General features: G+C 40.8%; 2 protein-coding genes across 2 annotated transcripts in view; both read left to right on the top strand.

Annotated features, from left to right (window-relative positions):
- Nucleotides 1-10,300: 10,300 nt before the first annotated feature.
- LOC139466906 (uncharacterized) lies at nucleotides 10,301-11,273 on the top strand. Its single transcript, XM_071248631.1, has 3 exons — nucleotides 10,301-10,433; nucleotides 10,746-10,970; nucleotides 11,269-11,273. The coding sequence occupies exons 1-3, from the start codon at nucleotides 10,301-10,303 to the stop codon at nucleotides 11,271-11,273; spliced, it is 363 nt and encodes a 120-aa protein (XP_071104732.1).
- Nucleotides 11,274-11,822: 549 nt separating this feature from the next.
- The window catches only part of LOC139466713 (atrial natriuretic peptide receptor 1-like), a 29,507-nt gene continuing 19,447 nt past the window's right edge, over nucleotides 11,823-21,882 (top strand). The window contains exons 1-5 of the mRNA XM_071248353.1: nucleotides 11,823-11,969; nucleotides 12,879-12,986; nucleotides 14,125-14,263; nucleotides 15,300-15,436; nucleotides 16,525-16,633. Coding sequence (XP_071104454.1) covers nucleotides 11,823-11,969; nucleotides 12,879-12,986; nucleotides 14,125-14,263; nucleotides 15,300-15,436; nucleotides 16,525-16,633 — 640 coding nt within the window. The remainder of the gene's footprint in view (nucleotides 11,970-12,878; nucleotides 12,987-14,124; nucleotides 14,264-15,299; nucleotides 15,437-16,524; nucleotides 16,634-21,882) is intronic.

Raw genomic sequence — 21,882 nt, 5'->3', positions numbered from 1 at the left:
AACTTGCAAACGTTATCAAAACGTTACTAGGAAAACAGTCATCGAAACACTGCAAAAACAGCGCGGACCAATATACAACTATGATACCCGCATAAATACATTACCATCTTATTTGTTTCCTGTTTAGCAACTATCGAACATTGGTCCGTCTGTTTTTTATCATTTAGATGATAAAGGGTGATTTGTTTGTTTGTTTGTTGTTTAACGCCGCAGTCAGCTAAATGACGGCGGTCTGTAAATAATCGAGTCTGGACCAGACAATCCCGTGATTGACATCATGAGCATCGATCCTCGCAATTGGGATATGATGACATGGATCAACCAAGTCAGCGAGGCTTACCACCCGATCCCGTTAGTCGCCTCTTGCGACAAGCATAGTCGCTTTTACGGCAAGCATGGGTTGCTGAAGACCTATTCTACCCCGGATCTTCACGGTCGACTAGAAGAGCAACTCCACCTGGAGGACTCCACCATGAGGACGATGAGCCAAGAACCAACAATTATTTGGAAGGCTGGAACTACTCCGTAATCCGATATCCAAGATCCAGGACAGTTTGTACCAGAACTTCTACTGTATGCAGAGAGAACGACTCACAAACAAGGGCTTGTAAACGAAGGAAGAGTCGGCGTATTGATAATCGACTTCAAACTTTAAGAGACAGATAACGAGTTGGAGCAGTAACGTGGACGGTGTTTGCAGACAACGCATCCGCATCCTCCGTGAGGCTGCATGGCTCCAGAGACCATGGTCTCTGATGGCATTCTTTGATTAATGCCAAACTGACACAATGTGACGTGAAATTAGTTTAATATATATATTCATAAACTGAGGGGCAAAAGAAACTATAAGTTTTTTGCAGCATTTGAATAGTGAAAGAACTGTTGTTTGAATTTGATTATGTCCTTTTAACCATCACCCATTCCTGCAACCGTTTGTAAAAAGTAATCTGTGGCAGGGTGATTTTGTGTAAAAAATATTGGTTCAATGTAGACTGGGGTAAGAAATTAACTTGCAACTACATGACCCCATGTTGAAAATGTTGTAACTTTGAGCCGAAAAAAAGGATTTTTTTTTCATTTTCAGACATAAAGTGTCAATGATACCCATCAGCATCAAAACATAATTTTTTAAAATGAAATCGAAATTATATTTTTTTAAATAAACCAAGTAGAAGGATTCTTTGAGTGCTACTAAACTCCACTATACAGTTCATGTTTTGGATATAATATCGCTAACTTATGATATTCTCAATTTAAAATCAAACAGGATAAAATCAGCGGAGAGATATAGCGTCTCTACCTTCTCGGTATATATTTATTTTTTCACATGGTGATGTTTTATAATGGTCCATGGCGTCTCACCTACCTACATGTCAGTGTCCATCAACTACAGGTAAACAATGTTTGTACTTGGAGGTATCTATAACATGTGCAATCTCATTAAAATCAGATCCTAGTTCTCGCTACCGCTAAACAAAGATCTGAGGACATCCCATTATACTATATCCTCCAGTGGTCAGAATTTGCTCGGATCTGAGCAGAGATTGTGGAGTTTCAAGTTACTACAATACATTCCATTTACAAGCTGGTCCTTACCAGGGCCGTGCCCCATGGTGACAGCTAATGATTAATTACCACCAGATGTATCTAGCAGACGATACATTTTCAATTATAAATAGAGAGAAACAAAACCAACACAAATATACCCACTCATATTTTAATAATATATGTGTATGAGTTAAAAATGTAACATCAAAATTGTAACTACAAAATGTTTTTTCTCTCTAAATTTTGTCTGATTTTTAACTATGATTAACTTATAAAACTCAACAAATGTCATTCTGAAACATCAACTGTAAATAACTCTAAACATTGTTTATCAGAGAGAGAGAGAGAGAGATAGATAGATAGATAGATAGATAGATAGATAGATATAGATATAATTAGTAGAATATTGTCACTGTTTCTCGATTGTATGATACGCAAGAAATATCTTATTTATCGCATATCTAATTTCCTCAGTCTCAATAAGATAAATAAGAATAATGCTGTATGTACATGATCTGATTATTATGATACCGAATCAAAACTAACATGGTTACTAAATATATTTTCAAAAACGTTAGTTGTCAGAATGCAAGAAACATCAGGAATGAATGTAAAACTGTCATTAGGATCACACCCTGTGCACAAATAGTAATATGATTGTGTGCTTGAGTAATCATAGTCCATGTCCGAAGTCATATAGTCATTGATATAGTTGCATCTTCAATTTCAATCTCTGGTTTCTTGTTCTGCATTAGATAGCCATTTCTTAGTGATAGATGTCTCTACTTCCTGAAAACATAAGTACATCGTATTATTCGTCAAAATTTGTATTTACAGAGAATTTTCATGACATGTTTAAAATGAAAAATATTGATTGACATATAATTTTTTAAAGTATTTTTATGCATAGTCTTTTACAATAACACTGTATCCCTAATAACTGTGTCAAGCCGAAGACCCGGGTTCGATTTCCCATTCCTTGTGATTTAGCTGGAATATTGCTAAAAGCGGCGTAAACCCATACTCACTCACTAACTCACCTAATAAATGAGTCAATATTCAGTTTAAATGAAAAAGGAAATGACTGATTGTCACAAAGAATATAACTGTTTGTTACAAACATGCACATATGCACACATGCACGTCTCCTCTGTTGAATTATTATATTAAAAAAAAGTTACATAATATTTAAAGCAGAACAGACATCACCATTTACCATATCGTGTGATTGAGCAGTAATTTGTATTCATGAAGGAATGGTTGCTTGAGATGAACATGACTTTCTAAAGAATTTTTTATACTTACTTTGGTGTTGATGTCAGATGTCTGTTTGCGTCATGCTCCTTTCTGTGGTGTATCTTTGAGTGTCCGTTTCCTTAAGAGATCACCTTTCTTGCACTCTAATACTCTTTTCAAATGAGTGGCTTCTGGCATGACCAAGAGGTCTTCAGGTTTTCTTACAGCTGAGTCTGGTCCAAGGTAGTATTCTATTTGTCCATCACTTCTTCTCCTCAGACAGCCTTTGCTCATGAAACCTGGCATTTGCTTTGAGTGGAATCCTGCAGTGAATAAGTACTCCATTTGGTACTCAATAAGGTGACACAATTGTTCAAGTGCAGACATTGATGGCATCCATGAGGTAGGCTTTGCCATCTTCTCCTTCTGAGGGAGCTTGACAGTGAGTTGACGAATCTCATCATATGCCATCCTGTTTGCAGCTAAACGATACACATATCAATGCTTGAAATCAAACTTTACACGGCACATCGGGTTGGGTAAGTAATATATACTACTAATTTAAACAAGACACCAGATTGAAGTGGGTGTGTATTGTATCAGCTCGGTACTAAAATCCTATTTGTGATTTACACACGTAGGTTTGGTTCTTAAACCAAACACAGACTTAAGGCACTTTCAATTTCTACTCTGTGTGTGTGTGTGTGTGTGTGTGTGTGTGTGTTGGGGGAGATGTATCGTAATATCATATTAAAACTAAAATAGAGATTGGGGAGTAATTTCTACAAATAACGTCAGACACCATTGGATGACACTTTAAAGCTATCTGATTTAAATAATTACATTAATTCTTCTGCATAACTATTAGTTGTTTTATCCATCAACATCATGTTGGATATAAAATGTCATGTAAGTCTATATAACCTTACCTTTCCACAAAAAGAAATACATTCCAATATTTCCTTTTACTTCTGTTGTGTCTATCTTCCTCTTCACATCTTCAGACACCAAGTGGCATCGCACGATGAAACAACGGGCAGGCTTATATTTACTTGTCCAAATATGTTTGCCTGTATTTAAACACTTATATTTCTTGTTTTGAGCTCTAAATGTGATGGATTTCTCCCATCACATAGGCAAATTATTTATAAGACATGCTCTCATTTAGTCCAGCATGTCTATGCTTCCTTTATGCTGTTCACATTAAGTATAGTTGGCCTTTTTTTAATTACTCACTCCATGGGCTGGAACAAGTGAGGAGTACCAGATGTGACACGGGAGGGCCGAGGCTGGTCAGGGGGGGGGGGGGGGGGCTGGGGATAGTTGATCTTGAAGACAGATAACAGAGATCATATTACTTAGCAAAACCACTGTGTAACAAAGTAATTAGGGTTCACGTCAGAACGACCTTTCATCCGACCAATCAAAGCGTCGCTTACCAGATCAAGTGAAGTCGGAATGTCATTTCTCATCATGCAACCTCGAAAACTTTTAAACGGGGTATTCCGAAAGATAATTACGGGCTTAACGACTGAATCTACATAATCTAGACCATCTATTAGCCATTCCAGAGTGTTCTTTGGTTCAGGTTTCAATTTTTTAAGCGAGAATTTGCCAAAATATGTTTCGAAGTGTAGTCGCCAATTTGAAATTAGTGCCGTAAAGCATGGGAAAGCTGCCTTCTGATTGGCTAATGTCGACTTCTTGTCAGTAATTCCATTGGTCGGTCAAAATCCACGAAAGGTCGGCCTGACGTGACCCGAAATGGGATGTCCTCAGATCTTTGTTAAGCGCCAGCGAGAACTAAGATCTAATTTAAATGAGATTGAAAACATGTGGTAATTATAGGCGTAATAAAATATTTTCGTATGGTGTTTAATGATGTAGAAATTCAATAAAGTCGAACAGAGCTATAGTTGTTTTTTTTGGAATTGGTGTCAACTTGGTCCATTATTTATTGTCCAGTACTGGTTTCCTAGACGATAGCTATCTCACCAGATCGACACAGATTCTGGTAAGAAATCTGTTTTACACAGAATATTACTTTAGCGAGAAGGAGCCAATAACAATGAAAGATAATCAACATAAAGACAATTCCTCCAGCGTGGGCATGGACCGATGTCATGTGATGTGATCCTAACGATGGACCCGGTGAGTGGCCACGCATTTAGTTTTTCCAATCCCATTATATAAATGTATCTATTACTGCCATCACTGAGATAGAAGTATTTACATGCATTGGTTAATTGATGCAAACATGTGCATGGTAGTGGATGATAAACCCACAGCCACCCAATGAACTAAAGGCATAATGAGACAGACAGTTGTTACCACGTAACACCATAGTGGTAACGGGTCGCGGTGTAACAGTGGATGGCTTTGGAGAGTGCCAACAGACTGGGTCCAAAAGGTGTTAAAAAAAAGACACATCTGTCTTTTTTCACAGCCAACCAGCATCAGCTGATCGGATAGTGGGTTTAACTTAACAATGCGGTATATTCGTTAACGACAAAGATAGAACTATTCCGTATATGGTCTTCAAAGAAGCGCTGGAGATTTACTGACCTCGGGGACACACTGTGTAAGGAATGTACTCGGCGATGTTGTTGGTGTTTGCGGCGGTGTTTGTGTTGTTAGTGACCTGCCGGAGCCAGGGTGGAGATCTCAACTTGGTGTGGTTAGTGCCGGAAGAGTATTATCTACTGAACGCTACATCCAGTGTTGGAACTCTCGCGTATGCTCTGTCGACAGTGCAGGATAGTAACCTGGTGCCTGGTTATACTATCAAGTAAGTGAAGAACATGCACACACACACACACACACACACACACACACACACACACACACACGAGCTGGGACGAGTCCAAATATACTTTACTACCCGGGTACCCGAACCTACCCGGGTACCCACCGTAGGTCTCAAGATATGGGAACACAATGTCTGATTGGGAATTGTTTTGCCGCATCCTTGACAAGAACTGTTCAGATACATGTATCAAACGATCCGAGAGAGAGAAATTGCAGCTCGTTGGAGCTGAAAGCGCCTAATTTACTCCAGTGTGAATATATTGGTTGTGTTACTTTCTACCCACACTACAAAATTCTTTTGGCCCGGTTATCATTGTACAAGTAAAGGCAATTAGTGTGTGGCTTGTCACAATGCTGCGTGCCAGCGGTCAGTCACTGCACGCTGTTTGATACAGTGGTCAGTTCTCGTGCATTTTGTACTACACCGTGAAAACACAATTGTTTATCTATATACAATATTTAGTATTCACCGAAAGTCGTTTTGTCTATGGTCACGTGATTAATATCATCTGTAATGGGTTTTTTGTTTGAGAAAGGATGTTCTCTCACCTCACTTCAAAAGACGAAGTTTCTTTTCGTGTAAAAAGTAACGGAGCAGTTTAATATTTTTCACAATACACATTTTTTCCAGTACATCCAGCGTACAATTTAGCTTTTGTGGTTAACACCAGCAGACAGTATTTGATTTCCGTTTATTTCTGGATTTTAAAAAGAATCCAACTTACGGATGTACCGAAGTTATCCTGAATGTGCTTGGTCCGTTATTACTGGAACTACCAGTAGAGGCTGATGCTGTCTTTGTTCCAGTGTGACGTGGATCGATACAGCCTGCAATAGCAAGCAGAGTATTGGGCGCCTCGTCGATCTACTCTTCCAGCAGCCTGTTGATGTCATCATAGGGCCGCCATGTACAGAAGGTAGCTGCACAGTCACCTTTGTTGTGGATAGAAGTTCCATGTACCCTGTTCACTCAGTCGTCGTGTCTTTCACTTTCGTCGGCAGGTCCTTCATGTCCTCGTTAGGTCCTTAAACACTCTGTGGGTCCTTCTCATACACCCCTGGCTTCGATAGGTTCTTCTTATACAGTCCTGTCCTTGATAGGTCCTTCATATACACCCCTGTCCTCTGCTTGCCCTTCTTATACACCCCTGTCTTCTGCGTGTCCTTCTTATACACCCCTGTCCCCTGCGTGTCCTTCTAATGCAACGCTCTCCTCCGCGGGTCCTTCTTATACAACCCTGTCCTCGACAGGTCCTTCTTACACACCCCTGTCCTCGACAGGTCCTTTTTATACACCCCTTTCCTCGACAGGTCCTTCTTATACAATCCTGTCCTCGACAGGTCCTTCTTATACAACCCTGTCCTCGACAGGTCCTTCTTATACAACCCTGTCCTCGACAGGTCCTTCTTATACACCCCTGTCCTCGACAGGTCCTTCTTATACACCCCTGTCCTCGACAGGTCCTTCTTATACAACCCTGTCCTCGGCAGGTCCTTCTTATACACCCTTGTCCTCGACAGGTCCTTCTTATATACTCCTGTCCTAGATAGGACCTTTTAATACGTCCTTGTCCTTGATAGGTCCTCTTATACACTCCTGTCCTCGATAGGACCTTGTAAACCCCTCCTCTTTGGTCCTCCTCCATATCTCTCTGACATGGGCTAACATTCTGTCAAGACCTCGGAGTCGGTTTTTGTCCTTTACATAAAGCCTTCTTTTACCCCGTCCTTGGTCATCTTCGAGTGACAAGAGTGTCCACTAGCCTACGTAAATGTCTAGTTTCCACCCTACCGTTTTCGCGCGACCGTGGGGCCACCCCGTGTAGAACACGAGCTATGTCCCTTATGATGTAAACGCGATACCCCATAAGATCTCTGTTCTTATTTCGAATGGCTTCACATAAATGACTACCACAGCCCACGACCTGGTCGATCAGATAACGACAAGATTCGAGATTTTACCCCTGACAGACAAACTAATATGGCAGATTACCACAGTAAAGATACTTATTACTGCTGCATTTCGCTCTTACAATATTAGAGGCGTACAGTCTGCACAGTATCAGTTAACACTGCACATCGCAATAACATGAAACGCTCTGCGAGGGTCGTCTAAAAAAAGCATTGCATCTGTCACGCCGATAAGCGTTCAGTCGTTCGAGAACACTGAAGATTGCACTCAAATATATAAAAGGACTTGGGCGCGTTGATTGAAAACTTTAAACCAGTATGAAAATATTTGTCTTCGCCCTATGTTTTTTTTTTATTCAACGCCAATCGACAGGCGATGGTTGTGGTCTTAGGAACGACCCTGTTTGGAACCCGGATGTTGGTTTTGTAAAACGATCTCTGATTAGACTATCGGTATCTGCGAGAATCCTCTCATATTTTAACACAGAAAAGTAGGCTGAAAATGGCAAGGGTGGAAACTAAGATTTCATATTGGCAAGTGGGCATTCTTGCCTCGAGAAGATGTCCTTGGTAGGCGCTATTCAAACCTCATGTCCCCGTTAAACATTCTTACTGCCCACTAATGAACCCGCTAAATATTCTTACTGCCGCGTGATGTCCCCAGTAAACATTCTTACTGCCCCATGATGTCCCCGGTAAACATTCTTACTGCCCCCATTAAACATTCTTACTGTCCCATGATGTCCCCGGTAAATATTCTTTCTGCCCTGTGATGTCCCCGGTAAACATTCTTACTGCCCCGTGATGTCCCCGGTAAACATTCTTACTGCCCCGTGATGGTCCCGGTAAACATTCTTACTGTCCCGTGATGTCCCCGGTAAACATTCTTACTGCCCCCACTAAACATTCTTACTGTCCCATGATGTCCCCGGTGAATATTCTTTCTGCCCTGTGATGTCCCTGGTAAACATTCTTACTGCCCCATGATGTCCCAGGTAAACATTCTTACTGCCCCGTGATGATCCCGGTAAACATTATTACTGTCCCATGATGTCCGCGGTAAACATTCTTAATGCCCCATGATGTCCCTGGTAAACATTCTTAATGCCCCATGATGTGCCTGGTAAACATTCTTAATGCCCCATGATGTCCCCGGTAAACACACACTCCGTCGCAGTGGTGACTCAGCATAACACCACTGCCACAGGCTAATTTGCATATCACGTGACTGGACTTTTCTCTTGTTTGTAAACAAACGCGCAGAAATCAGTATAGAACGGACTAATACAAGTATTTGGTATATGCTTTACATATTGTTTTGCATAATTATATAGATATGCTACCACAACTGCGACAGTGAGTTGCATGACAATATATATTTATACATCAAAGTGACCGTATCGGTCGCTCTCTGTGGGGCTTCGATAACAGCACGTTGAGCCGTACAACCAATGTAAACAAAGGATAACTACACAAGAGCAAATAGATTTTCACGTTTTAGGATACTTTGTAAATGAACCGTAACCATTCTTTGACATTTGTTTATCACAATGTGAAAGCTTGTCAAAAATAAAACGGATGAACAGCATATGCAATATCTTGAATGGACTGTGAAAGATGTGACGAATCGTCACATGGCGCTGGCCTGTGGTAGAGGTACTATGCTGGCTGGCTGCCGGCCGCAAGGAACTCTGGGTAGAAGAGTGCGGCAAACATTCTTACCACCCCCTGATGTCCCCGGTAAATATTCTTATGCCCCGTGATGTCCCCGGTAACATTCTTACTGTCCCGTGATGTCCCCGGTAAACATTCTTACTGCCCCGTTATCAAGCTCCTTCCCAGCGCGTGAAACCTTCGTTACACTCTCGGTAACATCGCTGCCACCAGTGTGGGCGCGGCCATTACAAGAATCTTGAAATTTGCCCTCCAACCCCATATGTAGTAACGTTTATAATTTTGTTTATGTCTTTGGGAATGCCATCACATTTCACTTTGAAAAGGTTTACGACTGACCATGTTTTCCAGACGAATTTACTTTGTTGTTTTAATAATCAGATTGGTTCGAGATTGCAGACTAACGGATTTCAAATCAACCACCTTCTCCCTTACATTCTTACTATATCAATAACACGATAGTTTTAATGAAACAGAAATTCAAATTGTCAAACGAAGAAATTTATTTAGCAGCGATAAGTGTATTCGGCGTCACGACAGTCGTCGCTTGTTTGTAAACATAACGGTCATTCGGTTGCGAGTTGCATGGTTGTGGCCACCTATTCAAGTGGGGAGTTTTGACTGGTGGCAGCGATAGTATAGAGAGCTCCGCGAACGGGCTGTCGCTGTGAGGAGCTTGCCCCGTTATATCCCCGATAACATTCTTAATGCCCCGTGATATCCCCGGTAAACATTCTTACTGCCCCGTGATGTCCCCGGTAATTATTCTTACTGCTCCATGATGTCCCCGGTAAACATTCTTACTGTCCCGTGATGTCCCTGGTAAACAATCTTACTGCCCTGTGTCCTCGATGGGGACTATTCAAGCATCATTCCCTGTGATGAGTTTTGTTAGGTAGCAGTTGTAGAAGAAATCCCCAAGCGTACAGTTTGCATATCTTGATGATAAATTTCCATAAGATCGTATTCGTGTTTCATGAATATTTATTCTGCTTTTGTTTATTACAGAGAAAAACCTTACGCAGCAGTGTTCATCTTATAAATATTGTTATCGTTAGCGTGAAAAACAATTATTGTTTTATCTACCTCCATTTTCATCTTACACTCGAAACTACTTTCAGCCATGGCTACTGTTGCTGATCTGGCGTCATACCGCGACATCCCCGTGTTCGGTTGGGTGTCAAGCACAATCGGCCTGGACAACAAAGACAGGTTCTCCACACTCATAAGGGTGTTGCCGCCATTATCATCTCTTGGTTGGTACTAATTAATTTATGCTTATGATATCAATCACTGTATCGTATGGTCCAGACTCGATTAATTACAGACTTCCGTCATATAGCTGGAATATTGCTGAGTGCGCCGTTACAAAACAAACAACAACAATAACTTTACTCAATGCCAAGGTCAAGTCAAGGTTACAAACAGACCACGTTCAGATACTCAATAAAGAAGGAGTTGATAGTATAATACAATTATTAATTCCAGCAATCAAATAAACTACAACAGAGAAGGAAAGTAAATCTCAAACAACAAGGTTTTTATTACGCGTGTCTCTGCGTTGCCAGGAAGCATCTTCGTGTCCTTCTGCAGGAACTTGGGATGGCTGAACGTGGTGATGATGTCCACGGAAGGGCTGTATACGCGACAGCTGGCAGCGTCGATGTTGTACACCTTCAACAGCGACAACAACACCGACTTCAGCCTTGTGCGACATTACTACAATATACCATTATCCGCAAGTGACGCTCTTCTGGTCAAACACTTCAAAAAGATTAAAACAGAGGCCAGAGGTATGATGCGATGGGAAACAATGTGTAAATGCAACGATAGTGAGCGTGTTGGGTTCAATGCCATTTTGAAAAGTATTTCAGTTATACAATGTATGTCAGCTTAACATAGGGGATAGTCCAATTTGATCATGAAACAGTTTGGTGTATCACACGGGTACTTACGAAACAAGGATCCAATCCAGCTTTCGAACGCACAACGTCCTTACAGGGCATACTCGACGTGTTATTGACGAGCTATGGAGGCAAAATAACTACCATGAACTGTTCCACGAACAATTTTGTCTCTTCGATATTCTAGTTTGATTCGGGATAACGCTGATTTTCATGTTAGTTAATATATACAGTTGTTGCGTCACATGAGCGAAAGTGACGGACATACTGACCAAGCATAATTCTATTCTCAGGATTAGATACAGGATTCCAGTTGTATGAGTTGACGGCGTGTCAGCTAACTGTTGGAGGACACCTCGAAGTAATGCAGGTCTCAGACGTTTAACATTTTGGTGAAACCCACGAGCACGGGAATTGTGCATAATCGGGTCAAACCGGGATTCGAACCCACGATGATAGGTTTCTTGTGTGCCCAAGGGACGCAACTGCTTGAGGACAGGAATACAACAATTACTACCCACAGGTAGTCATGAGAGGTTCGTGATAGGAATCGCATCGCTTGACCATGCCCATAATTGTGGCCAGGTCATAATTCAGATTGTACCGGTATCCATGTCACCGGACTCTGGTCATTGACAAAATAATTATTCTTCACACTCAATCGTTATCGTTACAGTGATATTCCTGGTGATCCCACGAGTCCACCTGAGACGATACTTACTGGTTGCACACAGTCTGCGCATGACCGGGGGAGACTACCAGTTCCTGTTCACGGAACAGACGATTCCGGACAGGTTCGAGCTGGAGCTTCTCCAGGGAGAGAGGACATGGAAGACGGGAGACGGTCGGGACGAGGAAGCTAAGCAGGCCTTCAGAAACGTCCTCTATGTAAGTTTAGTGCGAGTGGGTCAGTCAGTTAATTGATCACAGGGCAGAAGCCGATTTGGATGGACTACCTTTATAGTTCGTTTTCAAATGAAATGTAAATCAGCCCGTTTTGTCAGCCTAAAGTTGTAGACGCATTCCTCCTGTTGAAAAAATGGGTTTTCGTCCAAACAAATAAATCATCCAAAATCATGTTTGAAAAAACTAATTATGCTTCAGACTTGAAAAAAAGCGAAGTTGACAAAAAATTCATTGCTGTAGGGTGTTTATTTTAAATATATATTTAGGTTCAAAGATTTGATCATAACTATATGTGGTTTTGCATTAGTGGCTTATAAAATATATAGTCTCAATAACAAAATCCCAGGCCTGCACATCCTATAGGAGATTGCGCTATTATGTATTATCGCTGCCACCTCGGCCACTGGGGACTTATGAACGGTGGGAAAATAATTGTCATAATTTTAGTGTTAAAGAAAATTATTGGCAGTGTGAGATAAAGTAGGTTTTCTCCGTATTTATCATAAATGTATGTGTGCAATAACTTCTGAACGATAATGCACTTTCCCTTTACGTTTTTTTGAAGCAATGGCTGAGAGTGAGTTGTTGTCACGAGAATGTCGTGTTGCACGCGCGAAATTGACAAGGCGCCAATCTGGTCCATTTCTGTTTTGGGGACAATCAACTCTCGACCAGTGCATGCTGTTCGTGCATTTTGTTTGGTCGACGGTTTCCCATTCACGAAAATGTGTACATATATACTGATCATTATAAGGAATATAAAGTCCAAAAATCGGTTTATAAGTTGCCTAAATCACTAAATCTTTCCGTCGTTTTATTATGAGATTTAATAAAACCAAACGTGTTTTATCCTTCACGTATTGACCTCCTCTGAATCTCTTTACATCACAGTTCACGTTCGCCAGTATCCTTGAGCTGGAGGTGATTAAGACCAGGACAGCTGATGCCTATGACAAGATGTTTCACGGGAGAGACGACATGCCACGGTACTCCGAAAAGGTGTGTTCATAAAAAGATATTCTATGAGGAAGTGTTGTTCTCTAATTGCTGCCTTTGAACGTTTCCTTCTACCTCAGTGCTTCATATAAATCACAAGGGGGGCTGGGGCTGGGGGTGTGCACAATTAAGATCTTTGGTGGTAATTTATACAGAAATAAAAAAAAAAATCGAAATAAAAGGGGGATGGGATGCGCACCCCCTCTCTCCCCCCCCCCCCCCCTTTGCCGTAAATGGTGACTATGTTACCATTGTTTTACATTACTGTTAGATGCAAGATGTCTTCACTAAATTTTAGATGTACAATAAACCTCTCACATTCATGCCATACCATGACAGGACTACAAGAATTCGAATATGTTACATCTGGTAGAGGCCCGTGAAGATCCGGTAGAATAGGTCTTCAGGTAGAATAGGTGCTTGCCGTAAAAGGCGTCTATGCCTGTCGTTAAAGGCGACTAGCGGGATAGGGTGGTCAGGCTCGCTGACTTTGTTGATGCATGTCATCGTATCCCAACTGCGAGGATCGATGGTCATGATATCAATCACTGGAATGTCTGGTCCAGACTCGATTATTTACAGACCGACGTCATATAGCTGGTATATTGCTGAGTGCGGCGTAAAACAACAAACAATACAATAATAATCATATATATTACACAAGGTCATGAAAAATAGAATATTTGGTCTGAGCAAGAAAATTTAATTATTCTGTTATAATCCAGACAATGCTGAATTATCATCAAAATTGCATTTATTACAAAACGATAGAATACATTAACGATCTTCATAAAAAAGGATCCATACCCCATTTCATATATTGAACCTTATGTTGATACACGTTCGTGTAAATCTTCATAGGAAAATACGATGGTGTATGATGACGTTTTCCTAATCCGATCGATTCATTATTTGTTTTCTAAAAACAAACATTGGTACTTTTATGTACAACTGGGCGAAGTTAATTCATATTTTCATATTTTTTGCCACGTTTATGTTTGCAAAAGACCAATATAGCAATGTGATCCTCATAGAATCGATCGACTTTAAACATGTTACGAGGAGGGTATTGTTTCCAGATATGTTTAATTGCCAGACTTATGTCTAATACTAGTATATTATAACGATTCGTTATCCACAGCGAGACAGATATTCATCATTTCTCTTTGACGCTGTACATTTGTACTTCTCGGCTCTCAACGAGACTTTGGCGACAAAAAACAGTAGCAGTGGCACCGATATATACAACGCCCTCTCACGGCCGGGAATCACATTTGAAGGTAGAAATCCCAGTGCATTTCTGTATTCCCTTATTTTGACAGGAAAATGGGGTGGGGTACGGTGCTCCAAGGCTCCTCAATTCGTTGTGCACAGTTTTAATCTTTGGTGTGCCAAACATCGCGTGGTCGAATCCCAGATACACCCTAATTATGTTTCTTGATTTGTCAGCAAAATAGCTGTGTTCGTGGGTTTGAACAAACTGGTCAACGTCCATCATACGCCGTAATGCCCCGTAAAGATCCGAGTGAGAAAGGGTCTTCAGCAGCCAATGTTTGGCTGGTTCGCCGACTTGGTTGATGCGTATTATCGTATCCAACTGCGTGGATCGATGCTCATGATGTCAATCACTGGATTGTCTGGTCCAGAGTCGATTGTTTACCGATTGTTTCGCCGTCATGTACCTGGAATATTACTGAGCGCTTCGTTAAACACCACACAAACAAACAACCATACTCCCTTATATACTAATAACTGAAATACTGTTTAAAGTAGCGTTATACACAACTCACAAAGTGAGTGAGTGGGTTGGGTTTAACGCCGCTTATAACAGTATTCCATTTATATCACGGCGTGTCAGCTTAATATAGGAGGAAACCCCGAAGTAATGCATGTCTCAGACGTTTACCACTTCGGTGAAACCCAAGAGCACGGGTATGGTGCTGACAAACCTAGAAACATAATCGAGCCGAATCGGGATTCGAACCCACAATCATAGGTTTCTGGCGTGCCCAAGGGACGCAACTCTGCACAGCGAATTGCGGCGCCTTAGACGACTGGGTCACACGTGCCCCCTCACACCTCAGGCTACTAGAGGCTACTTCCATATATATATCCGGGCGGTCGGGTAGCCTAGTGGTTAAAGCGTTAGCTCGTCACGCCGAAGACCCGGGTTCGATGCCCGACATGGGTACAATGTGTAAAGCCCATTTCTGATGTCCCCCGCCGTGATATTGCTGGAATATTGCTAAAAGCGGCGTAAAACCATACTCACTCACTCACTCACTCACTCACTCCATCTATATCCGTTGGTTACAGGGTTGACTGGTGAAGTGTACATTGACTACGACGGAGACAGACTACCCAGTTTTGTGGTGTGGGACATGGGGCCGAATGATCGCTTCAGATCGGCATTCAGCATCGTGTACCGGATGTCACCGACTGGTGTTAACATGGTATGTGTGTGATAAATGTGTCTACTATTTCACAGTCTGGTGTTAACATGGTATGTGTGTGATAAATGTGTCAAGTATTTCATCAACTGGTGTTAGAATGCTGTATTTGTGATACTTGTGTCCAATATTTCACCAACTGTTGTTAACATAGTATATGTAAATGTGTCGAAGTATTTCACCCGTTATCCCAATACTATATAACTTAGACTATAGTTCCAACCAATCGCAAAACTATAATTTCTAGACAATAGTGCTAAATTATATCAATACTATAAGTTTTGGATTATAGTGCTAAACTAAAGCAATAGAATACTATTTTGACTTAGTGCTAAATTATATCAACACTATAATATCTAGATTATAGTGCTAAACCATTTCGCAATAGTACTTAAGGTCTCGACATTCATCTTAAATAGTATGTTTATAATGATAATAAAAATAATTATATTTTTTAGTCCAAAACAGATGTAAAAGGACCAAACATTAATCCGGTATTAATAATTAATTAATAATTAATAATTGCACTTTGTCACTTGTTGGCGGTAACAAATTACAGCCCCTGCTGGTGTTAACAGAGTGATGTTAAGTGACCAAATGGTGTCGCCAGGTATGCTACAAATAACGGACCCGTGAAGATCCGGGGTAGAATAGGTCTTCAGCAACACATGCTTGCCGCGAGAGGCGACTATGCTTGTTGTAAGAGGCGACTAACGGAATCGGGTGGTCAGACTCGCTGACTTGGTTGATACGTGTCATCGAATCCCAATTGCGCGGGTCGATGTTCATGATGTCAATCACTGAAATGTCTGGTCAAGCATGGTATCTTCACGTTTCTCCAAAAAGAAAGTATATTTGACTTATAGTAATGAGGTAGCTTGTGATGTTTATCGCCGTAGTCAGCAGTATTTTCCAGCTATATCACAACGGCCTGTAAGTATTCTAGCATATATCAATGATTTAAGAGCATTTTACACCGTCAAGACGCAACTCTTGAAAATATGTTTTTGCATTTCAATATATTTAGAACTCTGAAAAATGATATGCTACATCGCTGTATTTAGGGATGAATTCTTACAATCATGTTTCAGACACTAGAGAATTACGCTCCAATTCTGTGGGGCGATGGACGTAGCAGTAAATACTATACCCCTCCAGATTCTCCGCCCTGTGGCTTCTTCAACGAGTTGTGTCCGAAAGGTACGTCCTATGGACAGTGACAGGGGAACCTTGATTTTCTTATTTAAGTGTAACAGCGAAACCCCATTATTCCAGACAGCGCCGTTGACGTCCCGAAGACCTGCATCAGTTCGGGCTTTTCTCCCACATCAAGCTTGACACGCCGTGATATAACTGGAATATTGTTCAAGGCGGCGTTAAACCCATCTTACTCACTTTCTCACTTTTGTATGCTTAGTATAAATCACTCCCTTCGGGATTAGCTCGATCACCCTTATGATCAAATCACTCCCCTGGGAAAGAATGCAAAATACACGTTTATTTATTGGGAAATAATATAACTCAAAAAGGGGTACAAAATGACTAGGTGATTTCTCAACGTGGGTTCTACTATTGCATGATGTGTGTATGTTAGGGGTGTCACGATAAATCGAAATATCGATATATTGCTACTGGTAATCACTTAAAGTCAATAAATCGAATGTTGAATCAGTTTCCGATCAATAGTACAGATTTCAGTTAGGAATTTCGATGCTTTCGATTGTATTTACCACATCATGCGATTGAGTCACCGAAACACCCTCGCGAATGCAGCCGAGTGGGGATTAGAGTTAACTGCCCTTAATGCTTAGCAACCGGTATTTCATAAAGTAAAATGGCGGAGGGTGACAAATTTGGGTGGAAAATCGAGTTTCTTTTTCTTAAATTATTAGGGTAGAGAAAAAACAAATCAGTCATATCTTTAACTTTACTTTTTATTTGTTGTTATGGTTGTCACATTCAAAGGAAACTTCAGTTCCAAGGTTTAATTCAACTCTAAAATCCATCTAAAATGATACACTGAAAACTATCGATATATATCCCAATAGTTGAATGCAATATCAATAGTTATCGCAATAGTGATTTCCAGACCAATAATCACCCCTACTGTATGTGGTGTAGGTCTGAGTGGTGTTCACATGTTTTCCTCATATGAAATACATTGGTTTAAAGTACTAATTTTCAAACTTACCGCACATACTTATTGCAACCCGACAGTGTTTAAGTTATTCAAAGTTTTAAACAATAATGTATTTTTTTGGGCAATCCATATTCATCACATAAAGTAAAGTAACATTCTTTATAGATATTTCAAAATAACTCATCTAAAATCTGTTGTCGTTTGTTTACAAGAAATGTATTCAAATAATGTCACCTTTTGGGGAGAAAGATATGTCAAGGACTACCTCAGATGGTCAGTCACAAGGACAGCGTGTCGTGATACATTTTCATCAAGTACAAGACGTCAAATGGCCGACACAATAAACGTGACGGGAGAGATTTCCGAAGTTGTTAATGAACCTGTTGCGATTACATGTATGTATTAATCATCATGGATCACTTGGCCGATCATTAAAAGGTGATTATGAAGATGTGTCGAATAGATGCTAAGGTGAATGCATCGATTGTTGTAGATGATGACTGTCAGTCTAGTCACGGATCGGGTCGATACTACGATATAGGGTCCAGTGGATGTGAATTTCTGTTTTGTTCACTAGCAAGGGCGGATCCAGCGTTTTTGAAAGGGAGGGGTCCAAAATAAAAAAAAACCCTCTCTCTGTGTCTAATATAGGGTCCAAATGATCAGAATCAACGCTTCTGTATGTATTCGTGCAAGTGAATTCCCAGGGGTTTCCCCGTGAATGAGGGAGTAGTCCATCAGTGTAATTTCGGTCTCATGAAAAACGTATGAACGTCAAATTGTGTCGTTCGTACGTTTATGAACGTCAGTTTCGTGGTCATGTGACCGGCCTCTCTTCCAATGGAAAAGCCGTATATCGCGTAAACCTCAAATAAAAAAAGTATTAGTAGTTTTACTGTCCTTTGTTGACAGGTTATATATTAAACGTTGGTGCGAGATGGGTGTTTGCCATTGTTTCACATTACTGTCAGATGCGAGATGTCTTCACTAAATTTTAGATGTACAACAAACCTCTCACAATCATGCCATACCATAGCAGGACTACAAGAAGTCGAATATTTTACATGCCTTAGAGGGGATCCGGACTTTACTCACGGACAATACTCCACACGCTGATACCCCCCGGACAATACCCGACACCCAGTTGGACAATAACCCTCCCGCAATTATTATAGTTTGTCACTTAGGTTGTTTTGGAGAGTGGGAACAATTACTTTAATGACATTGATGTTGTGTTTTTTTCACACTTTAGTGTGGTCGTGGTCATGCGTTGGGAGAGTTGGGTCAATTGCTTTGTTAATACGTCTTTGTCGGGTTTAATACTTTAGGGTAATGTTATGGTGGATGTTTTCTAAGTACAGTAGACTACGGTTAAAACGAACACGTTTATAACGAACTGACGGATATAACGGACTTACTTTTTGGTCCCGACCATTTGCTGTAGTTATGCTGTATATATATGCTTATAACGAACTACGGTTATAACGAACTAAAATAGGTAGTCCCTTTGAGTTCGTTATAAACGTAGTCTACTGTATTTAAAATACTTAATTGAGGAAAGTGGACATGAATTAAGATAAGGGATACAGGAAATGAGTAGTTCCTGATTTAGAGACTATATTACTTTGAGCCGGCCATACTGACCAATTGACAAACAATATTAATAATAGTAATGAATGAAATATACGAAATTTCACATGAGAAATTATTTTATTATCAATAGGTCACAGGAAATAGGTATATCCTTATTGAAAGTGAATGAATTTGGAGAATAAAATACCTGTGACAAGAATAAATGTTGTATATAAATAAAAATACAATATCTATGGTATCAGTTAGAATTATGGAATGTATCAAGAACAATCGCAGTGGTACGAAACATAAGAAACTTTAGGAGAGTTAGAATAACATTTCGGAGTTTCGATAGAAGGTATAGGAAGAATACGAAACCATCACCATATTGCGAGGAGTGTTTTCATCCTGCAAAGGGGGAGTGTTAGGATCCTAAGGGGAGTGATTTGATCCTCGGGAGTGACTTGGTTCTCATACGCCGGGCTATTAACAAATCCTGTTGTATTAAAAGATATTGTAAAGGGCTGTTAACCTTGGTAAATGCTGTAGGTATATCTTTCAAACCCCAAATCAAATGAACAAGACAACCGAATCCTCGCTTCTGTTCTACTGCTTTCGAGAACGTTTATACATGATTAGAGTAACGTCTTTATGGAATGAGAGGAATGTCTTCTTGTGATTAAGAAAATTACCATTCATAACACATTAAAAACGGTTATTCCTTAATCTTGGCGATGTCCCCAAAGACCGATTTCGTCTGGTGAACGGATTTCGCTGCACAGAGTATATCAAAGCAAATCGAAGTAGCACGTTTGATATCAATTTATTAAAACATTCAGGCGTGAACAGGTGTTTCTATCACGTATTGCTGATTGACACCTTGACCGTAGGGCAAATCACTCCGGTTATTTGCAATGAAACATCATATTTGCAACGCGACATTGTTAACTTGCTCATGCCGTCGATTTCCCAACAGCGTTATTCATAATTGATCACTGAGCGCGGTCTCCGTGTCACATGACCTATCATCCAGGTATGGCGTCTCCGATGCCATGGAGAATCGATACAGCTTGTCACCCGTCCTACACGTGTAAATTCAAAATGGCGACATAAAATGAAAACATTGTGCACCCGGTTAGAGAGGCATCTGCAGTTTTACCTGTAAGGTAAGTTACCTATAGGGTAGGCACTATAGCATGCCTCTTTCCTATAGACACACTCCATCCCTTTGCAAACTCTGGAGGACGCTATACGGTTAATCCGTGTGTAATGTAATTAGGATGGGACGACGCTCGTCCGGGAGAGCCTGGAGTCTATTGGATGGAGTCCGCGTAGCGTGTTCTATGGATTACATCGCGTTCTTGCATATGCATGCTACTGAATGATGATTACCGACTGTATGCATTATAAAGGTCAGCTTGAGTCTTACGATTCTCGGGGGGAAATAAATGACGGCATTTATTGGAACAGTAATTTGTATTTGACCCTAATGTCGACAAGCTGCATTTCGGATCGGAGTATTTTGTTTCATCCTAGTTCACTTCAATAACAAGCATGAACATGTAATCCGCCAACAATGTCGTTCCCAGGAGCCCAAGAACTGCTGCAGATGAGTGAATATAATAAAGCCGAAGTTGTCCAGCAACTTCACGGCGAGTTCGAATCCCGGTTCGGTCTGATTGTGCTTCTAGGTTTGTCAGCACCACACCCGTGCTTGTGGGTTTCACCAATGCGGTTAACATCTAGGAGAGCGGTCGGGTAGCCTAGTGATTAAAGCAATCGCTCGTCACGCCGAAGACCCGGGTTTGATTACCGACATGGGTACAATGTGTGAAGCCCATTTCTGGTGTCCCCCGCCGTGATATTGCTGGAATATTGCTAAAAGCGGCGTAAAACCATACTCACTCACTCACTACCATCGAGGACCTGCGTCACTTAAGGATTTTCTCCCGTCTCAAAGTGACATGCCGTGACGTAACTCAAATACTGTTTAAAGCTGCGTTAAATGAAAGTTCACTCACTTACGCACTACATCACGGTGGTCTGTGCTTAATCTTGCTCGAACCAGGCAAACCAGTGACTGAAAGTATTAGCAACTATCAACGTCCCCGCTAATGATGTCAGTCACTGGATTGTCTGGTCCAGATTCGATTATTTACAGACCGCCGTCATATAGTTGGAATATTGCTGATTGCGGCGTTAAAAAATAAACCTAAACCAAAATACTCGCAAAAAAAACGAGCCTAATCATCCGATCCCTCCTTTTCCAATATTTGGCAAAATATGTTTCCTTGTACATTAATTCTATGAATTGGGTATTATGTATCTGACCATCACGATGGATCATTGCACTATTTATGTCAAATTCGCTTGGTTGATGCATGTCATCATATCCAGTTGCGTTGATCGATGCTCATGATGTCAATCACTGGGTTGTCTGGTCGATTATTTACAGTGAGTTAGTTAAAATTTAACGTCGCATCGGCATTATTTCAGCCATATAGCCATCAGTGTGGCGTTAAACAACGAACAAACATTTCACTTGGATTTCCTGTATTGCATGGCATTGTTGTATATGCAGAGATTAAGATTACCTACCCTTGTGTATTTGTTCCATAAACTTAGCAGCAATTATCAGCTTTGCACATATCCCAATTGCGCGGATCGATGCTCATGATGTCAATCACTGGATTGTCTGGTCCACACTCGATTATTTACAGACCGCCGTCATATAGCT

The sequence above is a fragment of the Haliotis cracherodii genome, unplaced genomic scaffold, assembly GCF_022045235.1.
Source record: "Haliotis cracherodii isolate W230 unplaced genomic scaffold, xgHalCrac1.p SCAF_19, whole genome shotgun sequence".
Lineage (NCBI taxonomy): Eukaryota > Metazoa > Mollusca > Gastropoda > Lepetellida > Haliotidae > Haliotis > Haliotis cracherodii.
This window is presented reverse-complemented; position numbering and strand designations above follow the sequence as displayed.